This window comes from Thamnophis elegans, chromosome 8, assembly GCF_009769535.1.
Source record: "Thamnophis elegans isolate rThaEle1 chromosome 8, rThaEle1.pri, whole genome shotgun sequence".
Classification (NCBI taxonomy): Eukaryota; Metazoa; Chordata; class Lepidosauria; order Squamata; family Colubridae; genus Thamnophis; species Thamnophis elegans.
In genome coordinates, this window is record NC_045548.1 from 5130716 (window position 1) to 5158669 (window position 27954).

The window sequence follows — 27954 nt, forward strand, 5'->3', positions numbered from 1 at the left end:
GGATGTAGCTGGATAACTAAACAGAGATGCAGAATACTGGGGTTCAGATGCCCAATGGAAAGGAAGATTAATGGGTGAAGAAAATGGAGGGAATGAGTTTACGTATCTGCTTTACTGAATGAAGACCATTGACCAAAGTTACTAGGGAAAGGTGAGATAGCAGAGCTAGGTGGGAATCCAGTGAAATATAGGAATGAAGAGATGGAAAGGGAAGACTTCAGAGGAGAAACTGGCAAATGGATGTAGCTGGATAACTAAACAGATATGCAGAATACTGGGGTTCAAGTGCCAATGGAAAGGAAGATTAATGGGTGGAGAAAATGGAGGGGATGAGCTTATGTGTCTCAGCTTGACTGAAGACCAGGATGAAGACAAGACACTCTTGTCCCTTCCTTAGAACCTCATGGGAGGTGGGAGCTGTGCCACTTGGGTCTCCAACCACCACCACCACCATCACCACCTCCCACTTCCTCCCAACGATGCATATGGCAGACCGGGCACCTCCTCACCTCACGTTCCCCCTCTTCCTCCTCCTCTTTTCCCTCCTCCCCTTTCGTGGCTCCTCCCACTTCCCCCCCCCCCGGCGGCCATTGGCCCAATCCCGGCCGCCCCCTCACGCCGCCGCTCAGCTGAGGAGACAATGGGCGATCGGAAGGGGAGGGGGAGGAGGAGGAGGAGGATGGCGCTAGGCGAGGCGGGAGGCGCTTTCTCTGCGCTCGATTAGCGATCCTAGAGAGGGGAGAGATCAGGGCAGGCGCCGAAGATCAGGCGCTTGGAAGGGGACACCGAGTTGGTGGCGGCGGCGGCGGGTACAGGGAGTCCTCTCGCCGCTGCAGCTGCTACCTCAACCTCCTCCTCCTCCTCCTCCTCCCGCGCCTCGCGAGCCAAGTGCGCGCGCGAGAGAGAGAGAGAGAGAGAGGAGTGTGAGTGTGAGTGAGTCCCGTTGCGCAGCTCGGTCTGCGCACAGGCACCACCAAGCAGCGGAGGAGGAGGGCGGCAGAGGCACCACCACCACCACCACCTACCACCAGCGCCCGGGCATTTGAGGCGAGAGAGAGAGAGAGAGGAGCGCTGTGGAGTTTAGGAAGAAATACGCGCATATCTGAGGCGTCGGAGGAGGAGGAGGAGGAGGGAAGGGGTGGGTGGGAGGGAGGGAGGGGAAGCGAAGCGGCGGCGTCGGAGGAGGAGGAGGAGGAGGCCACGCCAAGACACCCAAGTGAGACAAAAAGTAGCTCCAAACCAGCCCCCAACTCCACCTCGGGAGGCTGGCGGCAGGCGGGCGCCTCAGCATGGCTTCCGAGGAACTCTATGAGGTAAAAAAAAAATCAGCCCCCCCCCCCCTCCTACCACCTTCTTCTTCTTCTTCTTTCAATCCCCGCCTTTATTCCTTATTCCCGCCAGGGCTCCCCAACCCCCCCCTTTTTCCGTGTGTCTGTGAGGGCTTTAAAAAAAATCCCCTTTTTCTCCTCAGTTTCTTTCGGCTTCTGGCTTTTCTTGGACGGGGCCCTCTCTCTGTGTGTGTGTTGTGTGTGTGTGTTGTGTGTGTGTGTTGTGTGTGTGTGTGTTTCCAAACTGCGAGCCTGCCTCTCTCTCTCTCTCTTCCCTTCCCTCCCCCCCCCCACCAACCCCAGTTTCGCTAGAGGAGGACGGAAATATGACTGAAAGCAGGAGACGGTAAAAGTGTTAAAACCATTTCTTCTCGCTTGAAACCCCCCCACCCTCCCTCTGTTTTTTTTTTAACCCGACCCCCCCTTCCTCCTCTCAACTCCACGCCCCCCCCTTTTTATTGCCCTCGCCACGAGGAAGAGGGTGGTGGTGGGAGGGGGGGGTTGCCGGACGTTAGAGTAGCGGGCGCTGACAGCGACTTTGCTCCAGACCCTCTTTGCGCAGAAAAGTGTGTTTTTTGGTAGTGTGCAAAATGTATATATATAGTTTATATATTTATAAATAAGTATATATATATATATATATATATATATATATATATATATATATATATATATATATATATATATATATATATATATATATATATAATGTGTTGCACAAAATCCCGCTGACAGCGACTTTGCTCCAGACCCTCTTTGCGCAGAAAAGTGTGTTTTTGGTAGTGTGCAAAATGTATATATATAGTTTATATATTTATAAATAAGTTTATATATATATATATATATATATATATATATATATATATATATATATATATATATACATATATATACATATACATATACATATACATATATATATATATATATATATATATATATATATATATATATATATAATGTGTTGCACAAAATCCTGCCCACTTTATGTGTGTGTGGGGGGGCTGGGGTGTGGGGGTGGTGGAAGGCGAAAGGACGGGGGGGGGGTTGCCGTCTTCTCTTTTCGAAAGGACATTTATTGACACCTCGCCGATCCAGCTGCTTTTGATGCACGAAACTAATGTTAACTCTGCATTCTTTTTTAGCAGAAGGAACAAGTTTGGGGAGGTGTTTTTTTTGGGTGGGTGGGTGGATGGGTGGGTGGGTGGGTGGATGAGATATATGGGAAGGGGTTGCCTGGTTCCAACGCATGCTGTTTTTTTTAATTTGAGGGGGTGCCCAGGTGTGGATTAAGCAGGGGGTAGTAAAATAGCTTCGTTGGTTTTTGCTTGGCGGATGGAGGAAGGTGACTTTAAAAAAAAAAAAACAACTTTTAAATTTCCAGTCTTTTGATGCCATTTATAAACCTTTCAATATTACAGGCACAGGATGAGGGATTCCTTTTGGATGCAATGTCTTGATTTTTTTTTCTTCCTTTAAATATTTTATGGAGTATTTTTGTACACTTGCATTGAATTTTTTTGGAACCGTTCTAATTCATTTGGTTGGTAAAACTCATTGAAGAGCCGGTGCGAGTTTTCTTCTACCATTGGACAAATACTTTCTCAGACAGGTTTGATGTGTTTGTGCGTTTAATTTACTAGCAGCCATGTGAGTCTGGAACTTTAGGATTAATAAAATATATTCAGTAGTAGTACAAAATAAGGATACACCTCTTTAACACGCTTACTAGGGATTGTGCTCCACTTTACAACTTTATGTATAGTAAAATGGTATTGTTTTAATGTTGAACTCTTAAGTGATGCAGTAGGAAGAATTTGGGAACTGAAAATATTTCCAGCTGATCAATGGGCAGTAGTCCATATTTATGAGTGAGTAGAGTTCAGTTTTTGAACAAATGAAGTTTTTCAACTATAACCTGATTGATGATTATGTGCCATTAAGTGTTAACTCTTAAGAAACCACATAGATTTCATCTATGATTATCTATCCCCAGTCTGGTCCTTTAGATCTTCCAGTAGTGTATGTCGCTGCTCCAATGGAGTCCATCCATCTTGTGGTTGATCATCTCTTTCCTTCCACCTTTTCCAGGATTATAGACTTCTCAAGAGAGCTAAATCTTTGCATAATGTGTTCCAAATATCATTTGAGCTTGGACATTTGTGTCTTGAATGAAAATTCTGAATGATTGTTCTTTGATCCAGTAATCTGCAACTTGTTGATTATAAGATTAGTTGATTATAAATTGATTATAAAAGTAAATTATGGCTAAAGACACTAAAAGATTTGGGGGATCTTTAGAGGACAGTTATTGGAGGGAATTGTCAGGAACATAATATCTTAGTAGCAGACTCAATCTGTTGGGATTTTTGAACCTATATTTCATTACTGCATATATTTTCTGAATTGTTTTTTCTTTAGGAAGGTCATTGGACAATTTAATCCAGTTCCTTATTTCTGATGTTGGGGATTCTTGAATCTGTTGTTCAGAAATGGAACTTACGAGTTGCTTATAGTAACCCATACTGTTGATTGTACAGAATGGCCCCCTCCAAGTTGCATTGTGTTTATTTATCACTCAGACATGTTAATTGGGCTACAGAAAGCTAACCCTATGAACTAAAAAACTTGGAAGAATGTTTGAGAAAGCAAATTAAGATATTAAAGACTATGGCAGGTGCTTTATATAAGTACATCATTTGGACCTTAAATGGAATGGAAGGATTAACTAATGCTATTACTGAAGATGCGTTGGGTATAGAAACTTTCTTTACAAATATTCTTGGATTTTTTTAAAAAAGTTATAGAGTCTGGTTTACTGTTGAAAAAGAGAATCACACTGTTTTCAGCTGTATGTCGTGTTCAGATAAGTTATGAGACTGGAATTCTCTAATAAAATTTTCAGTTAGTGGTTTGGAATTATTGCATTAGGAGGCAATAACATATATGAAATGATTAAAACAAGATATACCTTTTTTTTAAATTCTAAACTGTCAAAATGAAATATAAACTTTATAGTAATATATGTGATAATCCAATTAGGAAATTGTGTTGATAAGATCTTCAAAGCATTTTAATTGGAAAAATGTTGATTAATAAATTATTTGATTTTCTGTGTGTGCGACTGCGTACAGAAGATTGTAGAAAAGAGAAAGCATTGCAGCTTTCTCTTTAAGAAATTTAGAATCAGTAAGTTATAGAGAGTTGTTATTCCAAGTACATTGAATATACTATGTACTTTTTGATTCTAGGGTTTTTATAGAAAAGTCTTAATCTGTTTTAATGAAATACCTATGAAATCGGTGAAAATTTACATTAACATACTTTCATAATCATGGGATATAATTCTACCCTATTTTGTTTTGACCAGATCTCACCTCAGATATTGTGTCTAGTTTTGGTCACCATACTTTAAGAAGAATTCAGCAAAACTGAAACAGAATTGGAAGGACGCTGAGAATCATTAAGGGTTTACATACAAATTCTTACAGCGATACAATAGGTAGCTGATCATGTTTAGGGTTGAGAACTGACAATGATACAATCACCCTGTAGAAAAAGGCTTCTGCAGGGGATAATAAGGGAAAATGATAAAAGTAGCATCACCCAATTCCAACTCTGTCCTTTGGTATGTGCATCGGGATAGTGCATACAAAAGAGAATAAATTTGTCACAGTTAAGTGATGCACAATTGAGTGGTTCTGTGGTCATAATTCGACAAAAATGTTATATCCATGCAGATCCTATTCAGGAAAAGAGACTTATACTGGAATTATGGATTTAAGATCCAGAAAAAATTCAACTGAATATTTAGAAAAGGCTTGTTAAGAGCATTTTGATGATAGAACCAAATATACAAAAAGGTGATGGGCCTTCTTGTATTGGATAAATTTAAGTAGAGGCTAAGTAATAATATGTTGGGTGTACTTTATTTTCAGTTCCTTCATTGACCCTGAGTTCAACTCTTTGGGCTAGATCAGTGAGGGCAAATGGCTTTCTGCTCCGGTGCCAAAAGGGTGCGCGTGCCCGTACTCACCCATAATGCAATGCCCTCCCCCTACGGAAGCGCACACGACCCCCATGCTCCTCTCCGCACATGCGACCAAGCCTCAATGAAGCCTCTGGACTTCCAGTAGGCCCGTTGGGCTGTTGTTTACCCTCCCCAGGTTTCAGGAAAGCCTCCTGAAGCCTGGGGAGGGTGAAAAATGGGCCAGTTTTTCACCATCCAAAAAAATGGCCTCCCCTGCCCTCTGGAAGGCCGAAAATTAGCTGCCCAGCATGTGCGTGCGCGCTGAAGCTGACATAGGGCAATGCCTTGTGTGTCCTCAGATATGGCTCCACGTTCCCCACTTTGGCACGCATGCTATAGGTTCGCTATCACGGGGCTAGATGTTCCTTCCCAAACTGTCTTCTGCTAATGTTCAGTATGTGGTATTATATGGTATTACATATTGATATTATACCAATATGTGGTGTAATCTACAAAAATTGAAAAAAACATGGTAAAATAAATCTGGTATACGTTGTTTAAAGCAATCTTTTCAGTTTCATTTTAATTTAAAAAAAACATTTTAAAAATAAAATAATTTAAAATAAAGAATTGGAAAGACGTGTTTATTTGTGTTCTTAATTGCTAGATGATTTGCCCTTTTAATGAATGAATGACAATTTTGTGTTTTTTTTCTTATTTAGGTAGCTTTAATAATAGTACAGGTAGTCCTTGATTAACAACAGTTTATTTAGTGACTGTTCAGAGTTATAAAAGCACTGAAAAAGTGACATGACCGGTTTTTACAGTTACAACCTTTGCACCATTCCCATATCATGTGATCAACATTCAAATGTGTGGCCACTGGTTCATACTTATGATTGTTGCAGCGTCCTGGGGTCATGTGATCACTTTTTGCAACCTTCTGACAAACAAAGTCAATAGGGCAGTCTAATTCACTTAACAAACAGATTACTAATTTATCAACTACAGTGATACGTTGAACAAGAAATGCTGTAAAATGGGGCAAAACTCACTTTAAAAAATTGCCATGTAACATAAATATTGGGCTCAGTTGTGGTCACAAGTCGAGGACTATCTGTATTATATGATAATATAAATTACTTTAAAATAACATGTTATATCTATTCAAAAAATATTTCTTGGGATCTTCTAGTGAATTTGAAAAATGAAAGTGAAATACTTGTAAAATTGAAAAGTACACTAGTAAATAGTTCCTGCAATCTAATTAGTTAAAGAATCTAGAATTATAATAATTCACAAAGCCTGGCAACCTCTCTCTATATTCTACATTGGTCATTTTATTGTTTGAAAAATGTGCAGTAGAACAGGTCAAATATGGCTTGAAATCTATTGCACGCTTTCAATTATGTGATTCTTTAGGTCAGAAATCTGGAACTTATTATTCTCCATCTGTAAGAGCCTAACCATTACATCAGTAATGGAGGATGTTGAAAGTTATAGTAATAAAAGTAGTATTTAGAACAGTGGCTCTCAATCTTTTCTTCAGCATCGAACCCCTTTAAATACCTTTTGTAGCCATGGACTCCCAAGACTGAACTTAAGATTTAAATCACAACATTTCTTCAAACCTTTGTGGACCCCCTGTGATGACATCACGCCCGCCCCCCCAGTGGTCCTTGGACCAAAGGTTGAGAACCACTGATTTAAAGAGCCAGAGGTTTCCCACTTTTGTTCAAGGAAAAGAAGGCTAGCCTCTGTGGTTTTGATTTAAGAAAGTATTACATAATCAAGATAAATGTGATGAGATGGAAGAGGAAGAAAACACTCTGATCTATGCAGGGCCCAAATCATGTCAAATATTGTGTACAGCTGTGTATCAATATGACATTGGAATTGCATGTATTGATCATATTGATGTTATTTTCTCTACCGGGTTTGGACTTTAATATATTCTGCACTCTAATGATGTATTCTAACCTTCTTCTTGACTTGAGCATGCTAGACTTGAGCAGCTTGAAGCATGTGCAGGTATTTGTAGCAATCTTCATCCAAACTCTTGATATTATTCCCATAGGGCATCTTGATTCCTTCAGTTTTCCCTATTTGATGGTAAGTGTGGTACATTTGTCCAGTCCAAATTCCATTTCAGTTTCTTGGCTATATATATGTATAATGTTATAATAACCAACAGTAATGGTGATAGTCTCCTTGAAGAATTCTTCTCCTTATATTATCCTCTCTCAGTCTATCACCATTGACCAGCAATTACATCTTCCATTTTGCTATTGATCTTTGCACAAAATTTCTAATGTTTCAACTAATTCCTGTTATTTCTAGATACTTGATTATACAATCATTTGGCAGAATGTCTTCTGATAATCCAAGATTAACCACTGATTGGTTCAAAATTGGGAAAGGAGTCCGGGCAAGTCTGTATACTGTTGCCCTGCCTATTTAACTTATATACAGAGCACATCATGAGCAAGGCGGGCCTAGATGAATCAAAAGTTGGAATTAAGATTGCCGGGAGTAATGTTAACAACCACAGATATGCAGATGATACCACTCTAATGGCAGAAAGTGAAGAGGAACTAAAGAGCCTTTTGATGCAGGTGAAGAAGGAGAGGGCAAAAGTTGGTTTGAAACTCAACATTAAGAAAACTTAAGATCCTGACATCCGGCCCTCTCAATTCCTGGCAAATAGATGGGGAAGAAATGGAGGTAGTGACAGATTTTATTTTCCTAGGCTCCAAGATCACCACAGATGGGGACTGTAGCCAAGAAATTAAAAGACGCTTGTTCCTGGGGAGAAAAGCTATGGTAAATCTAGACAGCATACTAAAAAGCAGAGATATCACCTTGCCATCAAAAGTGCGTATAGTCAAGGCTATGGTTTTCCCAGTTGCAATGTATGGCTGTGAAAGTTGGACTGTAAGAAAGGCTGAGCGCCAAAGACTTGAGGCCTTTGAACTATCGTGCTGGAGAAGATGAAACTCAAATACTTTGGCCACCTAATGAAAAGGAAGGACTCACTGGAGAAGAGCTTAGTTTTCTTAATGCCGGGAAAGATTGAGAGCAAAAGAAGGGGACGACAGAGAATGAGGTGGCTGGATGGAATCACCGAAGCAGCTTAAATGAACTCCAGAGGATGGAAGATGACAGGAAAGCTTGGAGGAACATTGTCCATGGGGTTGCGATGGGTCGAACATGACTTCACAACTAACAACAACATCATTAGTGTTGGTCTTCCTTCTCTCGCATTTTTTTGTTCTTCTACTGTTTGGGCAGTTTCCTTTCTGTTCAGGTAGAAAGAACTTGTTTTCAACTAGATGCTGTTGGCTGCATCAGCTACCACATCAGTTAGCAATTTGAAAGTTGTGAGTTAGCAGGTAATTAATCTGTAGTTTCCTGGTGCAACCCCTTTTCTTAGATCTTTCATTATCAGATAAGGTTGGCCAGACATTAATCAATCCTCAACTTCACCACTTTGCAGTATGTTATTAAACTGCTTGGAAATGACTGGGTGGAGACCAATCGGATGTTTCAACCAAAAACCATGCAGTTCATCTTCACCTGCTGCTGACCAAATCTTGAACTTCCATGTCTTTTTCCCACCATTTCTTCTGTTATTACAATTTCCTTTATTTTACCTTCTTTTTTTATTCTTATCCAACTCATTTATCCAAGCTGCACTTGTATTGTATTTCTGATTTGACTGAAATTGGAAATTCTGCCTATAGTGTATCATTCAAGCTGTATATTTGCTGATCTTCTTGCCTATAACTGTTATTTGCTATTTTATTATTTCCAGTGCTTCCTTGATCTTTCTTATTTGTAGGTTATATTTCTTGATTGGGTATTCTTTGTTGTTCTTGCTCGTCAGCTTATTTTCTTTCATCTGTACTAGCTTGCCCGCATCTGATTTTGGATGATTGATCTTATTTTCCAGTCTGAGCTTTCATTCTGGTGGTGTGCTGTTGGCCTTTTTTCCCTGTTTGTTGATTTTGCACCCCAAGTATTCACTTATAAGTGCAGCTGTGCTGTACATAAGTTGGCTTATTTCTTGCAGTGAACTGGTGCTTATATTTGATATTACAGTATTGGCGTCTTTTAATACTTGTGTTAGCAGTTTCTTTGGAACAAGCCTTAATACACACAACATTCCCTTTTTTGTGCTGCTCTAGATGCTCAGTTATTCTTTTTTAGTTAGAAGCTCTTATTCATTCTGAGGGAAAGGCAGAAGAGAGGGCTGATGTGGGAATGAAAACAATATTTGTACTGGTTGACTCTTCCTAGTTTGACTCTGTAGTCTGAGTTCTATAGTTCAAAACTTTACAGTTCTGACAGGGCTTTGATTTCTTTGCCATGGGTAGACCTTTGCAATTCTTCCAATTCTGCTTCTCTGAATGCTTCATTTTTTAAAAAAAAAATAACTTGACCTTAATTTGGCTAACCCTGTTCTGTTATTGCTGATTCTGGGTGTTGTTATTTGCAGAACTGGTGCATTTTTTAGATATCCTCTTGTTGAACTTGATTTGTAATACATCATTATTTCTTTGTTTTCAAACTCTGTATCTTTGCAGCAGGTAAACAACTTTTTAGTCCTGCAGTTTCTGGCCCTAGTTGCTCACCAACAGACCTGAGTTGTGTAGCCCATTGTCCAGGAAATCCAATACCCAACACAGTCCTTGTTAGCCTGGGTAATGACCAATCTGGTATGGATTTCTGCAAATTATATCTCACTATATTGTTTATGGAGGAGACATTTTTCATCTGGCTCCTCTGATGAGCCAGTCCAGTGTGTTTCAAACTCTGCCATAGATCATCTCTTCCTCGGATCATATTATTAGATTTACATACTTACATCGGCTTGAGGTTCCTTCTATCTCTATGCTGATAACTCCCAGTGTACTTGCTTCTTACCATCTAAATCAAGGATGTAATCTTTTAATGTTGCTTAATCTTCATATTGGATGGATGAGTGAAACTAAACGATAATTATACCCATATAAGGCAGTAACTGTACTTGAGAATTGAGGTAACACTATTTTTGATGGGATTGCAGTCCTCCACAAAGAACAAGGTCACAGCTTGAATGTGCTTCTTGAACCCAGCTATCACTAGATTTACTGATGACAACTATGGTGAAGAGTATATCTGCATACCTAGACAGGGATCACATATTAGTTGCGTACCACTTTCTGTTTAAGACTGTGTTTTTCAACTTTGGCATCTTGAAGATATATGGACAATTACTGGCGGGGTAGTTTTGAGAGTTGCAGACCACATATCTTCAAGTTGCCAAGATTGAAAAATGTTAGTTTAAGGTGTTGATGATGATATTTAAGTTTTAAACAGCTTAAGAGTAACTTTCAAGGATTGGCCTTTCTTTCCATTACTTAAATCAGTAGAATACTCCTTCTGAAGATGTGTTGCAATTTCCTTCTTGGAAATATGTCTTAAGTGAAAAAATGCAATAATAATATGAGAAATTGCATACATCAACATATACCTTTGATAATGGCAGTGGCCATGTGTCTGCTTCTCTATATGTCTGTGATTTCTAGACGATATAAGCATAGATATGTTTTATTTTTCTTTATGACAGTATATGTACGTAAGTAGAAATGGAAAATAGGCACAGAGGACAAGAGGATAGAACAGATGGAGTACAAGTGTTAAAATCCAGATTGAGACAACTTGTGCTGAGAGCCAAGTATTGTTTTTATAATTATGTTGTATAAATGTTTATGATAAATGGAGAGATTATTGATGAGAAGATTGGAGTAATAATTAATTTTCTTAAATCACATTTCTGAATGAAAAATAAATGAAATATTGTATATTTAACTTAAAATGCTCAAATATTTTAGATAACATGAGATAATATTAGATAAAATAGATAAAATTAGATAAAACCTATGAATCATACAAGTGGCAAGAACATAGGGGCAGTTAGGCATAACACAGGTTATGTAGACAGTAAACAGGGTCAATCAAAATGGACTTAAATGTCTATACACCAATGCATAGAGTATGAAGAATAAACAGGGTGAGTCAGAAATTCAAGTAAATGAGGGCAGATACGATATTGTTGCCATTACAGAAACTTGGTGGAATGAAACCCACAAATGGAGCATACAACTACAAGGGTTTAAATTATTTAAAAGAAATAGACTAAATAAAAGAGGAGGTGGAGTTGCACTATATATAAGAAATAACTATATCTCTGCAGAAATAGAGTACAACAATGATGAGAACTATCTTGAATGCATTTGGATCAATATTAAAAGTTGGGGGGGGGGGAATGACATTGCCATAGGTCTATACTACAGGCCACCCAACCAAACAGGAAGTAGATGAACTTTTTGCTAGTCAGCTAACTAAGGTATGTAGGAAGCACACCACAACAGTAATGAGGGATTTTAACTACCCTGACATCAACTGGGAAGCAAACTCTGCACCAAGTGGAAGATCCAACAGGTTCCTAATGAACCTAGCAGACAAATTTGTTTCCCAAAAAGTAGAGAAGGGAACAAGGGGATCGGCCATATTGGACTTAATTCTCACTAACATAGAGGAAATGATAGAAGGTGTTGAAGCCACAGGAATCCTGGGGGCAAGTGACCATGCAATATTGGAATTCAACATTATGCAAACACAAGTAGTAGAACAAAGTCAAACTAGAGTCTTGGATTTTGAGAGAGCTAATTTCAATAAACTTAGAGCTTGGGAAGAATTCCATGGATGAGAATCCTTAAGGGGAAAACAACTCAAGAAGCTTGGGAAATTTTGAAAAATGAGATTACAAAAGCTCAGTCTAGCACAATACCAATGAAGAAGAAAAATAACAGTTCCCAAAAGAAACCAGCATGGCTGCATAAAGAACTCTCTGACAAAAGAGATAAGTATAAAAAGTGGAAAGACGGGGACATAACTAAGGCAGAATATCAGCAAATAGCACAAGCCTGTAAAGATGAAGTAAGGAAAGCTAAGGCTCATAATGAAGAAAGGCTTGCCACAAAAGTAAAAAATAACAAAAAAAGCTTCTTCCAACATATTAAAAACAATAAAAAGGTTAAGGAAACAATTGGTCCACTGCTGGGGGAAAGTGGCAAGAAGATGACAAGCAACAGGGAGAAAGCAGAACTATTTAACTCATTTTTTGCATCTGTCTTTACACAAAGGGATAAAACAGTCCAACCTATCAAAAACAGCACCACAAAAATCAGAGTAGGAACACAAATTGAAATAGGAAAGAAAATGGTAAGTGAGCACCTGTCTACCCTAGACGAGTTCAAATCACCAGGATTACGAAGGAACTGGCAGACAAGATCTCAGAACCACTGAACTATATATTTAAAGAGATCCTGGAGCATAGGAGAATTGGCAGAGGACTGGAAAAGAGCTGATGTTCCCATCTTCAAAAAAGGAAAAAAATAGATCCAGGAAACTATAGACCTATCAGCCTGACCTCAATACCAGGAAAGATTCTGGAAAAGATAATCAAGCAACGAATTAGCGAACACCTAGAAGTAAACCAAGTAATAGCCAAAAGCCAACATGGGTTTGTCAAAAACAGATCATGCCAAACTAATCTTACTGCATTCTTTGACAAAGTGACAAAATTAGTGGACCAGAGGAATGCCTTCAATATAGTTTACTTGGACTTCAGTAAGGTATTTGATAAGGTAGACCGTAACCTACTACTAGATAAAGTAGAAGAATGTGGGTTAGACAGCATCACCACCAGATGGATTCGTAACTGGCTGACCAACCGCACTCAGCGTGTAGTCCTCAATGGAACTGCATCTTCATGGAGGGAAATATGCAGTGGGGGACCCCAAGGCTCTGTTTTCGGCCCAGTTCTCTTCAACATCTTCATCAATGATTTGGATGAGGGAATAAATGGGGAACTCATCAAATTTGCAGATGACACCAAGCTGGCAGGAATAGCCAACACCAGACGATAGGCTTAAGATACAGAAGCATTTTGACAAACTTGAACATTGAGCACTATCTAATAAAATGAAATTCAATGGTGAAAAGAGTAAAGTTGTACATTTAGGCAAGAAAAATGTAATGCACAGGTACAGTATAAGTGGTACCTTGCTCAATAGTAGTAAACTCTGAGAGGGATCTTGGAGTCCTAATGGACAACCATTTAAATAAGAGCCAGCAGTGTGCAGCAGCTGCCAAAAAAGCCAACACAGTTCTAGACTACATAAACAGGGATAGAATCAAGATCACGTAAAGTGTTAATACTACTTTATAATGCCTTGGTAAGGCCACACTTGGAATACTGCATTCAGTTTTGGTTGCCACGATGTAGAAAAGATGTGGAGACTCTAGAAAGAGTGCAGAGAAGAGCAAGAAAGATGATTAGGGGACTGGAGGCTAAAACATACGAAGAACGGTTGCAGGAACTGGGTATGTCTAGTTTAATGAAAAGAAGGTCTAGGGGAGACATGATAGCAGTGTTCCAATATCTCAGGGGTTGCCACAAAGAAGAGGGAGTCAAACAATTCTCCTGACAGAACAATTAATCAGTGGAACAGCTTGCCTCCAGAAGTTGTGAATGCCCCAACACTGGAAGTCTTTAAGAAGATGTTGGATAGCCATTCGTCTGAAACAGTATAGGGTTTCCTGCCTAGGCAGGGGGTTGGACTAAAAGACCTCTAAGGTCCCTTCCAATTCTGCTATTGTATTGTATTGTATTGTAAAATTATTGGAGCAGTTTTAAAAATACCATATGAGTTCTAACCTTTAAATGTTACTTTAAATCAAAATCTTACTATTATAAACAAACTTCCTTGATTTTAGTGAAATAACATTATATGTTAAATATACCTTGGGTAAACAGATTTTTAGTGGGTTAATTTGCTGCTTATATGTGTTTTGATGTAATTACCTTATAGTTATTTCTCCATTAACTTTTTGAAGCAAAAAGTTACATTATCAATATAATTTAGGAATGAAATCATACATTATGAATGATCAATAACTGTACTGTGTTTCCCTGAAAATAAGACAGGGTCCATATTTTCTTTTGCCCCACGAAATATGGCCTTGGGCTTATTATAGGGGGGGGACTTATTGCGCCTTAGGAATATCTCCTAGGTCAGTGAATGGTGCTCTGCCCACCTGGAGAGGGGGCTGCTTTGCTCCTGAGGCTGTGCCCGGCACTTTGGGAGCCCGCTCACAAGGGAGCAGCCACTCGGCAACTCCCCAATCCGGCCAGGCAGAATGTCACTCCCCAACCTTGTGGTATCCCGAAGGTGCCAAGCAACATGAGCGCCTTCCCCCCCCCCAGCTCCTGCGGCTTGGCGCCTTCGGGATACTGCTAGGTCGGGGAGCGGTGCTCTGCCTGGCCAGAGGGAGGGGTTGTCCAAGAGGCTTATTTTTGGGGGTGGGCTTATATTTTTGCCCATGTGAAAAATATGGCAAGGCGTTAGTTTCAGGACAGGTCATATTTTCGGGGAAACACAGTATATTCTCACAGATCTTCGAACTAAAACGCACTTTCACATTCATATGGGAAAATTTATTTTCATTTTTACTGACTCATTTTTTTGGTAATAGCAATAGCAAACTATGATTTTGACACAATCTGAAACTCAGACAAATTAATCACTTCTAAAATTTAACTGGAATATTGACCCATATCTTTGGGGATACAGTGGTATTTCAGTACTCATTGTAATTGATTCTGGAGTAATGATGAGTACCAAAAATTAGGAGTATCAAACATATTTTTCCCCATGAGAAATAATAATGAGTCACAAGGTAGCCGAAACAGAAAAGTTCTAGCTTGTGTGTTGACTACCAACAATGACTGAGACAACATTTTCATATCAGAATGCATTGAGTACCAAATTCAATGAGTTTCAAAGCAATTAATACTAAGGTACCACTGTATTCACAGCCTGTCATGACTTGTCCAGCTTTCAAAAAAATATAAACATTTAAATAGTCATTGTCTACCCTTATTAGGGGAAATGGCCAACATTTGCTTTTTGCAATTCTTAAGAACTATTATGAGCTAATGTACAACTGTAATAAATAAATAATAAACAGTATTAGGAAGCATATGTGAAGACCATCTGGTCACAGGTGCCTATGCCAATTTTATAATCATAAATTATCTCAAGCTTGACTTTGTAATTTCTGCATTCTTATACATTAAAGAAAAGAAAATCGTAATTATTTCTCTGACATTAACATAATTATTCACTCTTTGTAATGAGCATATATCTGCATTTATAGGTTAGAAACTGACTTTAAAAAATACAATGGATCCTATAGTCAGATTTTTCTTAGTTAATTCCCTACCTAGGGATACACCAATTTAAAAAAACTTATTTTTTATTATTTTATTAATCACATAGACGTGATGGAATTTGTTATTTTTTTCTTAAATTTTGAGCTGACATGTGACCTTTTATCTTCATATATTTGAACATTAGAAATGTTTAGCAGTGTAGAATTGTGACCCAATCTGAATTATTTAATTTGGTTAATTATAATATGATACATTGGGGGAGAATCTTGGGTTACAAGCAAAATGATTCAAACCAAGTTAATATGTTTTGTGCTGCATAAGTGGGTGATGTCTGTATTGGGAGGTTACAGTGGTTTCTAAAAGCAAACTACAAAATGAGTTTGTAAAACCATGGGGTAGTATTAAATCTATTATGATTACATTTTTGGAAGTTGGATATATAAATCTATACATACAAACATATTGTGGCTCTATTAAGATGCACATTTCGTGGTGAGGCACAATTTGGGGGTGGCAGGTGGGGCAGGGGATGGGGTGCCCGGCATCCCTGCCAGTGGCGAAGAAGTGCCCTGGGTGCTGCTGGACTCTCCCCTCCCCTCGCTCGTTGGGGCGGGGGTGATGAAACTGCCCGGTGCGCTGCCTCTCCTCTCCTGTCGGCTGTTATCTGGGAGAGGGGGCGCAAAACCATGGTCCCTGGCAGCGACACTTAAGGGCGTGGGCTCTAAGAAGCGGCTGCCAGGGCACCCCATTCCCTGCCCCACCTGCCACCCCCAAATTGTATCCCACTGTGAAATGCACATCTTAATAGAGCCACAGCGTGCCTTTCCTTTGCTGCCTGCGCACTCTGGGTGGCCAGCCACCAAGCCGGCAATTGGCTGGCTGCCTCTAATCTGTCTGCCCTGTGTCCGCGCCCAACTCCTGTGCCTTCGCCCAACTGCGCTGCCCTCTCGCTTTTCTCCCTGCCTCCCCCAGCTGAGGGTGCTGGCCAGGAGAAAACAGGCAGTGAGTCTGTAGAGGAGGAGGAGGAGGGCGTGTGGCTCTGTGATGTGCACCGGGGAACAGGGAAGGAAATAATTTTCAGGTGGCAGCACATGCTGGAACTGCCTGCCACCTGAAACACGATGCACTTGTTTGGTCTCTACATGCGCCCTTTTTGGAATCGGAGGGGACCCTGCAGCCCAAAAACTCTTTCATTGAAAAGGCTTTTATCGCAGTTTGCCAGGTAGCTTTGGGAATCAGGCTCCAACTGAGGCAGCAAAGATGTTAGCCAGATGAATACTGATGGATCTTGCTGGGAAAGAAGCAGAAAGGTTTTTTTTCCTGATTTCCTCCCCCAAAATTAAGGTGCGTCTTATACTCCAGTGCGTCTTATACTCTGAAAAATATGGTAACATACATGCATACATGCATGCATACATGCATGCATACATACAATGGCTGTGTGTGTATGTGGCATTCCAGAGTTATTCCAGCATAACTCTGGAATGCCTCAAGCAATTTTCCATTGATCTCTACGGATGCCCTCAGCCAAGGGGGTCCTCCTCCACCTGGACCCTCCTCCTTGGACCCAGGTTGGCTCAAACTGACTGCCTGGCAATTGAGCGGCGTGGCTTGATCGCGGGACTTTTGTCTCCTTGGGTGGTGGACACAATTCAAGCATCTTGTTGACCGTCCACGACCTACATTTATGATGCAACCTGGAAAGCATTTGTCTCATGGTGCTTGGGCAAGAACGTGACAGAGGCCCATGCGCCATTACATCATGTACTGGAATTTCTACAGGAAGGCTTGAATAAGGGCCTTTCGCCCAACACCCTACGCCGACAGGTGGCTGCCCTCTTGTCCGTCTTGACTTGTGGAGACTTTGCATCTTTGTCTCACCACCCCTTGATTCGTCATTTTCTGCAAGGGGCTATGAATCTCTGTTCCCCGTAGTCCATTGCTACCTGACCTGGGAAAACAAAAACTTAAAGCCATGAAACCAACAATTAAATCAGTGAGGACTTGGACTGAGGAGGCAAGTTAAAGCTATGGGCTTGCTTTGATTCACTGATTGGAATATTTTTGAAGATACCTCTGCAGATCTGGACGAACTCACAGATACTGTAATATCATATGTCAGTTTCTGTGAAGACCTTTGTGTACTGACCAGGAACGTGCGAATATACAGTAACAATAAAGCTTGGTTTACAGCTAAACTTAAGCAGCTATGTTGTTCCAAAGAGGAAGCCTACAGAAGAGGTGATAGAATGCTGTACAATCAGGCCAGAAACAAGGAAGATCAGAGCATCAAAAAGAAGCTACTCTGAAAAAATAAGGGATCGGTTCTCAACAAATGAACCAGCTAAACATGTGGAAAACTCTTTAAAATATCACCAGTTACGGCAAACCTCCTTCCCAGGCTGAAGGAAATCAACAACTGGCAGATAACCTGAACGTGTTTTACTGCAGGTTTGGAAGGAAACTACAGCCACCTATCTCCACAACCCCCATCTCAGACACCAACAACAGCCAAACCTCCTACAAGTGACTCCATCCCATTGGGTTCACAACCCCTGGTCATCACAGAAAAGGAAGTGCAAGAATTTTCCAACAAATCACTAGAGATGTGCCATGTTCCTTCTTGCTTCAAACGCTCCACTATCATCCCAATGCCGAAGAAGCCCTTCATCAAGGAACTGAATGACTACAGACCAGTTGCTCTAACATCTGTAGTTATGAAAACCACAACGGTCCGGGGGCTCCACTTTTGATCGGCACAGCCCCTGCAACGATTCGGTTGGCTCCCCGTTTGATTGGCAAAGCCACCGCAACGATTAGCTCCAAGACTGGCATAGGCCGAAAAAGCAATTTGATTAAGCTCCAAGTCCAGCATACTCGACAGAGCAGCGTGACTGTCGTTGAGTCAACAGCGGGTCAGAGGAGGAGTTGCTGCGTGACAGAAATGACAGTTGCTCTTTAAAAATTGATTTAAATCGTGATTTAAATCATAATCAACTTGATTTAAATCAAATCCACCCTGGTGAGAATTAATATTTAGATGATCAGATTATAAAAGTTTAATAGGAATACCAACATTTTTTTTCCAGAGGCTTGGAAAAGATTTTACTTGTCTGTTGTTCATTTGTGGCTCTGTGTGAAATATTGCTAAACATATTATCTCTTTTTAAAGGTAGTTACTGTTGAATTATCAGTTTTGAGTGACTCAACTCCAGAGTGACTCAGGAGTGCTTTAGGACTTGATTGTAAATAATGAAGTAGGTAGACCATTTTTTGTGTCAACAGAGTAATTTGATATTTATGTTTTATTGAAAATCGTGCTAATTGGACAGCATTATTTTTGTAACTTCTTTAAAAGTGAAGTTCTGTTTCTGTACTTTAAGATCTGTCCCTGTACTTTCTGAATATGAGTTCTCATTATTCTATTTTGTGCTCAGTAAATACCGTATATACTCGAGTATAGGCCGACCCGAATATAAGCCGAGGCACCTAATTTTACCCCAAAAAGCTGGAAAAGTTATTGACTCGAGTATAAGCCTAGGGTGGGAAATGCAGCAGCTACCGGTAAATTTCAAAAATAAAAATAGATACCAATAATGTTTTTGAATATTTATTTCAAAGAAAAACAGTAAACTAGCGGTGTATTCAATGAAATACTTCACTCACCTCATGATGCTGATGTCCCGCTGTGATGATGATGTCCCGTGCAGCCGCGGGAGCGATGTCCCGCCTCCTATGACACACGGCACAGTGATTCCTATCATTGGATCACTGTACCAGAGGAGGTGGGACATCGCTATGTGGCTGCTTGCCATAACAAGGAGGAGGTGGGACATCGTTGCAGAGCGGCAGGAGGGGGAGGAAGGGGAATCGTAAGACAGCCCTGCATTACATTAGAACGTGAGGAGGGGGGATGGTGCGGTGTGCGCTGCGCGGCAAACTGACACAGAGGGAGGGGAAACTCACAGGGGCACTGGGCCATTCACGAGTGTCACCCAGCGGCATGGCCCCGCCCCTTTTTCTCCTCCATTTCGGGCAAATTTTTCACTGACTCGAGTATAAGCCGAGGCGGCTTTTTTCAGCCCAAAAAGTGGGCTGAAAAACTAGGCTTATACTCGAGTATATACAGTAGCCCTCTTAATATTTAATTTAGACAAAATGTTAATATTCTCAGAGTTTAAAGTCAGATGTGGGCTTTGGTGATATACTGAAATACAAATCAATGTGTGTTAAGAATATAACAGATGTCTCTGTGCATTATTAAATTGTTGGTAACTGTGGTGAGAATGTTTATAACAGTGGATGTTCTGAGCGTGTTCCTGAAAATAATAGCTTGTTCATTGGTTCCATATGACTCCAATTAGCAAAAGTAGAACTTCTATTGTGTGATGGTATGGTTGATTAAAGGGCTAAATGGTTTGCAGTGCTGTATGCTGAATAGATGTGATTTTAATTTGCAATTGTATATGCAGTTTCAATATTACCTATGGTTGCTTTGGGCAAATTAGAAATGTAAAATATTTTTTATGAACTTAGGTAATAACATACTGCTGTTAGTGTCATTATTCAAAGAGTGTATTAAATTAAATAAATTGGACAGCTCAGGAAGTGCAGACATTTTCCGTTGTGGATGACCTTAGTAGGCCTCAAAATGCAGAGTGATCTTTGGTGTGATCTCAAGAAGGAGAATGATGTCAAGGTTTCATCCAAAGGAAAAAATGTTATGTACCGTAATTAATAATTACAGTTAGCCTCACATAGATTGGATAAATGGTGAAATCTTTGCATATACTAAATGCAGTTCAATCTTGATGCTAAGGAACATTGAAAGATATAGGCTTGAACTAGTTGAAAATAGTAACACTTCTATAAAATATATATTTTAGTATAAAACTTGCTAATCAAGTTAGTTTTCAGTTTAAAAAAAGAAATTTATAAAAAATGAACAAACATCCACCAGCCAAAGGAAGAGACATAAAGAAAATTAAAACAAAGCTAAAAGGATTAAATATGTCCCCAAATGATATTTAGCTAAAGTCTACTCCGGCAGGACAGGAGTGTGAGGATGTCAACAAGATGATTGGCAACATGAAGGATGCTATTAGAAGTAAGAGATTTTCTTTTCAAAATGGAAAATTTTCCATTTTCCATGTCTAACGCATTCATTACTTTTTGGTTCTAAGAAGTGGAGTGAATCACTTTACCCAACTACGGGGAAAATGTTTTTTTTTTCCTCTTTAAAAATTCCAACTAACTTCCACAAAGAAATAATAGTTCCAATTCTAATTTCTCTATTTTGTCACTATCAGTTTTGGCCCATATATTCTTTTTCCCCCTCTCCATTTTGCTTATACATAATGCCTTATAAATATTTAAATTCTTTTTGCTCATGATTATTTTCCCTCCAAAGGTTTTTATAAATACGATTTTAATTCCAATTTCCTATGAAGCAAATAAAATCAAAGACTTTCATGTATCACTGAGATTAGTCAAGATACTTCATGCATATTAAGAGCAAGAAAATGGCTATTAGTAATGTTATGGTGAAAGAAACCAACTAAATGAGATGAATAGTCATGGTGTATGCTAAATATACACAGTGTATTCTATCAAGAATTCTGTCAAATTTGAAGAGAACTGGGCAATGAAAATGCATTGGAGATCCCAGAAATCAACATTCTTCCTGCACAGGAGCACATAATCTCTTTTTTCATACATATTGTATTCCCAAGAGCATAATTTGCTTTATGTACAGCAAGACAACTATTATGATCACTAGGTTCAACATTTAGATTGACCTGAGAACATACATAAAAGCTCATTATCCTTAAGAATTCAACATATGTTCCATTCTTAAGTTTATTAACTTTTCTTTGTTGTCTAGAACTGTGTGTATTCTTTTAATGTTTTATTAGGATTATTCTTTATACATTAGGCAAGAGTTGTATGATACATTTCTAACTGCTATGGATATTATGCTTCCACATTCTGTAGAAATTAGGCTGGAAGTACTGTGTGTTCTGATGAATATTAAGTTCTAAACATAAAATATTAAACTTTAAAAATGTAACTTTAAGATTAAGACTTCAACTTCTTAAACATTTTGAACCAAATAATATTTTAGTCATGTAATCAACAGTATAGAAATAAAGTTGGTACAGAGCATCCTTAATCTTTTTATAAAGCAGATACATTTAGTATACATATACTTACCAAAAAATCTATATTTATTACAACACTTTTATGATTTCATCAACAGAATATATACTCAAAATCATTGGAAAGAGTCATTCCACTTTACCATCCTTTGGTCGAAACACATTTTAAATTCAAAATTCAGTTCAGGGAACTATATTTTAAATAATCGGAGAAATTGGAGCAAGTTCAGAGAAAAGTAGTGAGGATGATCAAGCAACTGGAAACTAACTCGTAAGAAGAATGAAGGCTTGAGAAAAACGACTGAAGGGGTATATGATAGCCATCTCAAGCACTTGAAAGATTGTCAAATGGAAGAAGGTCAAGATCTGTTGTCTGTTATTTCAGAATGCTGGATATTGAATAATGGGTTTAAGTCACCACAAAGGTTGATTCCAGCTGAATGTTAGGAAAAAACTTCCCCTAAGAATAAGAACAATTTTGTTAGTGGATCTATCTGCCTTCCCAGCTGAACAAGACAGAAAACATGAGTAGGTGAACTAATTCTATTATATTGTAAGGTTACATTAACAGAATCTTGCAAGTCTGAAGGCAGAAGTTCCCCTCCTCCCCACATATTTAGATCCATTATGGCAGATCTTTTTAAAGTTTCTTTCTCTGGTTGTTAAGCCTCTGGGGGCTCTTGTCTTTCTTATCTGATTGTCCCATAGGTGCTTTTTGAAAGGCAATTGGACTTTCTTTGTTTTTCCTTGAAAACAGTTGCTTCTTCAGTTCTTACTGAATGGTGGGGAATGGAAGGATTTGTATTCCTTCCAGTCATATGGTCATTAGCATTCTGAAGATTGGTAATTAGCTCTCCCAGAGTCATTGAGGCCACTTGGGCATTTTTCTATATCTTCAGGGTCACATGAATTAGAGTGCAAATGGATGTGGTCTCTTTTTGGAACTGCTGAAAGGACTGTTGGAGATCGGTGGTGGTGTATACCTCCTCCTCTGTTGAGAGAGGGCTACTCGGTTTTAAAACAGACAGCCTCTTTTATCCCTTGTTCAAATCATTGGTTTTCTCTGTCCATCCCCCATTCTCCAGCATTCAGTCAGAAGTAAAGAAGCTTCTTGAATAAGAAGCAAAATACTTTCAAGGAAAAAACCAAGAAAGTCCAGCTGCCTTTTGAAAAGCACTTTTGGGATATCCATGACCTGGATGATTGAGATTCTCTATAGACATTTTTTTCTGATTGTTTCTAGGCAACATCTCTTCTCCCCTTTCCCTAAAATCGTCCACACATTCCATTACAGGATCTACAGATATCTATGGAGAAAGAACAGAATTGGGAGGCAAATAGCATGAACCTTTCCAACGTGGAACAAAGAAAGCAAATTATGTCACATGTTGTGATGCAACAACTAACTTGTCCTTTGCACAATGATATAATGTATTTTGATATTATTATAACTTGCTATAGGCACTGTTGAGTAGGACAGGTTTCAAGGATAGTATACTATCGTTCACTGATTGTTTTTAAACAGAACACATCGGGTGCTTTTGCTTGGATTCCTGCAGGAGATTGAACTAAATGGCTACTTTCTACTCTTGTAATCTAATCTGATTGCTTTAGTGTCACACAATTTGGCTTTTCAGTTTTCCACATTTGCTTGTAATAGTGAAAACTGATTCCTGTTGTGTACACTATCCAGTAGACATGTCTGATTGTAGACTTATATTCTGTTCTTCAAATTCCTCTTCCCTAATCCAGTCTGATTTTGGAGAATTTGAAATCTATAGTAATACTTAATCAAGGAGGACAGCAGTTTGGGAAAGGCTGATCTGTCCAAGGTGACTGAAGCGATTCTGTTCTGTCCACAATTACAAAGGAGGTGAATGAAGTTGTAACAGTTCACAATTTAAGACTTCTTTGAAATTCCCAGTTAGAAATCCCCATAAATGTAATGATCTTTAGACTTGCTAGGTCCAATTTTAGAGCTAAAATCATATTAAACAAGCTTTTTTATTTCAAGGTGTTGCCTTGTATTACTATGATTCAAACTAAACCTACTGAAAAGCTGTCTAATTATACTAGAAATTGTCTCATAAATTATGTGAAAGCTGCAGTACTAAGCAGAATTTCATGGAAGCAAGTCCCATTATGTTGAGAGTTAATTTAGAATAAGTCTGTCTTGGTAGTGAGAACTATAGTCAAAGCTAATGTAAAAAATACCTGGCTAGGACAAAAATAATGTATCCCAGACAGTTCATCTAGATGTCTAGAAATGTGATGCCATCTGATAGAAATATGAAATGCTTATTCAATCGTGGAGACTTGAGAGCTAGATATTTTGGAAAGATAGAATGTGGGGCATTTTTTTCGCACCTTGATATTAGCAGCACAAAATACTGAAGTCAAAGTATATACCAATTGAACTATGATCAAAAACTGTTAGCTAGCATATTTCACAAGCACATAAAAAGTAAGGTGAAGATTTAATTTAAAATTATTTTCTAATAATAAAAGAATCAGTATTGAATGTTCTATAATGCCATGGCACATCAGGCAATATAAAAGGGTAATTTGTTTTTAAAACCAACTTCCTCCTTTATTGCATTATTAAGTAGATTATATGCCTTTATAAATCTTAATGAATGGAATCTTATTTAAGGAGAAAGTGTGCACAATCTATATAAAGGAAGTCAAATATTTTATAAGGGGTGCAGTGGCTGAGCAGTTAAGAAGCTGAGCTTGTTGACTGGAAGGTTGGCAGTTCAAGACCATGTGACAGAATGAGCTTCCATTACTTCCCCCAGCTCCTGCCAGCCTAGCAGTTCAAAGCATGTAAATGCAAAGTAGATGAATAAGTACCACTTCAGTGGGAAGATAACAGTGTTCTACTAGGTGCTGCTTGGGGTGTCCAAGCATGGGTTAACTTCAGCTTGCTGCCCAAGGACTGAGTTTAAATATTTAGTGTAGCCACGCCTCCTGCTCCCTTTGGAGTTCAGTTTTGAAAAACTCAGTTCCCTAAAAGGACACATTGGGGAGTTCCAATCCTTAGACAGCAAGCTGGACTCTCCATATTAGCATAGTGTAGCCCTTTCCGGGGATAACGAGAGTCCTCTGACAGCTTACTGGGGGTCCTGATCTTCCTACCACTGATACCTCAGGTGATCAAGAAGATCTTGCTGGAGGGTGTCGAAGTACTGCTAGTCGCCCCACACTGGCCAAGGAGGTCCTGGTTCGCCAACCTTGTCAATCTGTCAGTGACCAAGCACTGGCGCATACCTCAGGAGCAAATGTCCCTCAGCCAAAGGGTCATCCCACACCTGGACCCTCAAGGCTCCAATTAGCGATGTGGCACTTGGGGGGGGGGAACCTCCTGAGGCAGGACAGCTTCTCTGCACCATCCAGGCGTCCAGATGGCCTTCTACTGTGCATATCTATGACACAACATGGACTATCTTCTCCTCCTGGTGTCACTCCCATCATATCAGCACTACAGCAGCTGGACTCCGCAAATCCTGGACTTCCTCCAAGAGGGGTTGGACAAGGGCCTCGCCCCCAACAGACTTTGGGGCAGACAGCAGCCCTAGCCACCATCTTGTCCAGAGATGATTCTGAACTGCTCAGCAGACACTGAAGGTTCGCAGTTTCCTAAAGAGGGCTACCAACCTACCCAACTTGGGACTTAACGATTGTCTTGCAGACCCTAACATTGCCACCATTTGAACCAATTCGCTCTGTTAGTCTACGGCATTTGTCATTCAAAACTGCCTTTCTTGTAGCCATTACTTCAGCGTGCAGAATTTTGGAGGTAGCCATGCTCTCCGTTAGAGAGGACCTTTGTGTTCTACATTTGGACAGAGTCATTCTGCGATTGGATCCAGCATTTCTACCAAAAATTAACTGATTATTCCACAGAACGCAGGAGGTCATCCTCCTCGACTTCTGCCCGCACCCAGTCATCCCAGGGAGCATGTATGGCACAAATTGGATGTGTGCCGCACTGTGCGGGTCTACAAAAAGAGGACAGCTTTTTTTCGCAAGTCTGAATCGTTCTTCATATCATTCCAACCCACTTCCATGGGCAGGAAGGTATCATCTTCCACCAGGTCGTTGGCTGTGTGCTTGCATTAAGATGGCTTATGAGCAACAGTCCAGACCTGTTCCTTGGGCCACTCAAGCACCTATTGAAGAGATCTGCAGGGCGGCTACCTGGTCCTCGCCATCACCGTTCATCCGGAATTACAGACTGGACGCCTTTGCCGCTGCAGAGGCTTCATTTGGAAGAAGAGTTTTGCAACGGGTCCTCGCGGCCCCTACTAACCAGGACTTTCCTTCTTCCCACTCTGGGACTACATAGCTTGGGTATGTCCCATGCTTGGACACTCCAAGCAGCGCCTAGGAGAATGACCGTTGGGATAACTGAATGGTCATTCTCTAGGCGCTGCGGGAATGTCCAACCCCGCCCTGGGGTCACCTGCGGGTGTGTGAACTATCACCTCCATGGCATAGACCTTACTCATTACAGCATCCTTCTAGATCTCATATCTTCGTTTTTTAAAACTAAGCCTCTAAAGGGAGCAGGAGATGTGGCTACACAAACTTTGAACGCAGTCCTTGGGCAGCAAGCTGAAGTTAACCCATGCTTGGACACTCCCACAGTACCTAGAGAACAGCCATTCAGGTAAGCCAACGGTCATCATCATTTGGAGTCACTATGCTTTCACAAAGGACCCAAGTCCATCCCCTCCCCAATCCATTGACCCTTATCTAGTTCAAATTTGGCTTGACCTTCAGTAGAAAAGACACTTGTGTATAGATAGCATGTAATTAACTTTTAGTGCTTTGAACTCAACTTATGTTCTGATTACTTGCACCTGACAATTAAGAACATTTTAGTGCCTAAGGCAAGCTTGTTTGTTGGCAAATTTAAGCATAACTCTATACTTATACCCCTATTTTCACTATAAGTAGTCCTTGACTTACAACTGTAATTGAACCTAGACCTTTTATCATTTATGGTGGACATTTATAAAGCAAAGAAATATTGGAGTTGATTGGTATCCTAACACAGAAGATTCTCAAAGTGAATATAAAAATAAAACCAGAAACTTTTCTTTTGAGTTTAATGAAAAAAGATTTGGGAAAAAAAATTGACACTTTGATGTTATATATGCTGGCTGCAGCAAGATTATTTTTATGCACAAACATGGAAGGACATTTTGATTCCCGCAATGGACCAGTGGTTGCAAAAGTTGATGAAGTTTGCACAGATGGTTAAATGACTGCTTTGATTAAAGAAAAAAACACAACTACTTTTGTTTCTACTTGGAAGCTGTTTCAGGACTTTGTGCTTCAGATGGGAGAAAAAAATGAAACCTTGGTTTTGGGTTTTACTGATTAAATAGATTTGTTGTTATAGAAATGGCTACTTTATACTATTATGTAAAAGTAAAAAGTTTGAGGCTTGATGTTGTTATCTTACTCTACAGCACCATAGGAAGTGGGAAGTCAACACATTTTCTTCCTTTTCTACACTTTCCCCTTCCCCTCCCCTATTTTTCTTATTATTTGCTTTTGTACTTTTGTATTTTATATTATAAAGTAATACAAAAAAGAACTTGGAAAAAATAAGTCATGTCCTTCATTAAGTGGGTCACCACATGATTGTTCCCAATTTTACAACCTTTTTTGTAGCAGACTTTAAATAACTCACATGATTGTTAAGGGAACAAGGCAGTTATTAAGTGAATAGAATAAGTAAACTGCCATGGCTGGGTTTTTTTTTACCAGAAACTAGGCAAATGTTGGTTCCTGGTTATTAACCATCTGACTTGGGATGCTGCAAACTGCTGTATATAGTGTCTAATTACTGAACATCCAAATGTGATTATGTGACTGTTGGGAAAGGCATTGAAACTTTCAATCCAGATTGTAAGTCACCCTGGGATAGCCATTGTAATTTTGAATGATTGCTAAGCGACTGTTCATAAAACAAGGAATGAATATGTATGTATGTATGTATGTATGTATGTATGTATGTATGTATGTATATTATTTGTGCTGATAAATAAAGGGAGACTAGTATAGATCTATTTCAAGCTATTTAGCTCTCATCAGCTAGCCATACCCTTACTGGGATTAGAACCTGTGCTGTATTACATTTTAGGCAGATGTGTTAACCACTAAGCCACAAGATCCTTCTCCGTTATCAGCTGAGCCAGG

The 27954-nt window shown here is 39.6% G+C and overlaps 1 protein-coding gene across 1 annotated transcript in view; it reads left to right on the forward strand.

Annotated features, from left to right (window-relative positions):
• The first annotated feature begins 1190 nt into the window (after positions 1 to 1190).
• CDYL (chromodomain Y like) overlaps positions 1191 to 27954 on the forward strand; it is a 105663-nt gene continuing 78899 nt past the window's right edge. Inside the window, exon 1 of the mRNA XM_032223257.1 lies at positions 1191 to 1313. Coding sequence (XP_032079148.1) covers positions 1290 to 1313 — 24 coding nt within the window. The 5' untranslated portion in view covers positions 1191 to 1289. The remainder of the gene's footprint in view (positions 1314 to 27954) is intronic.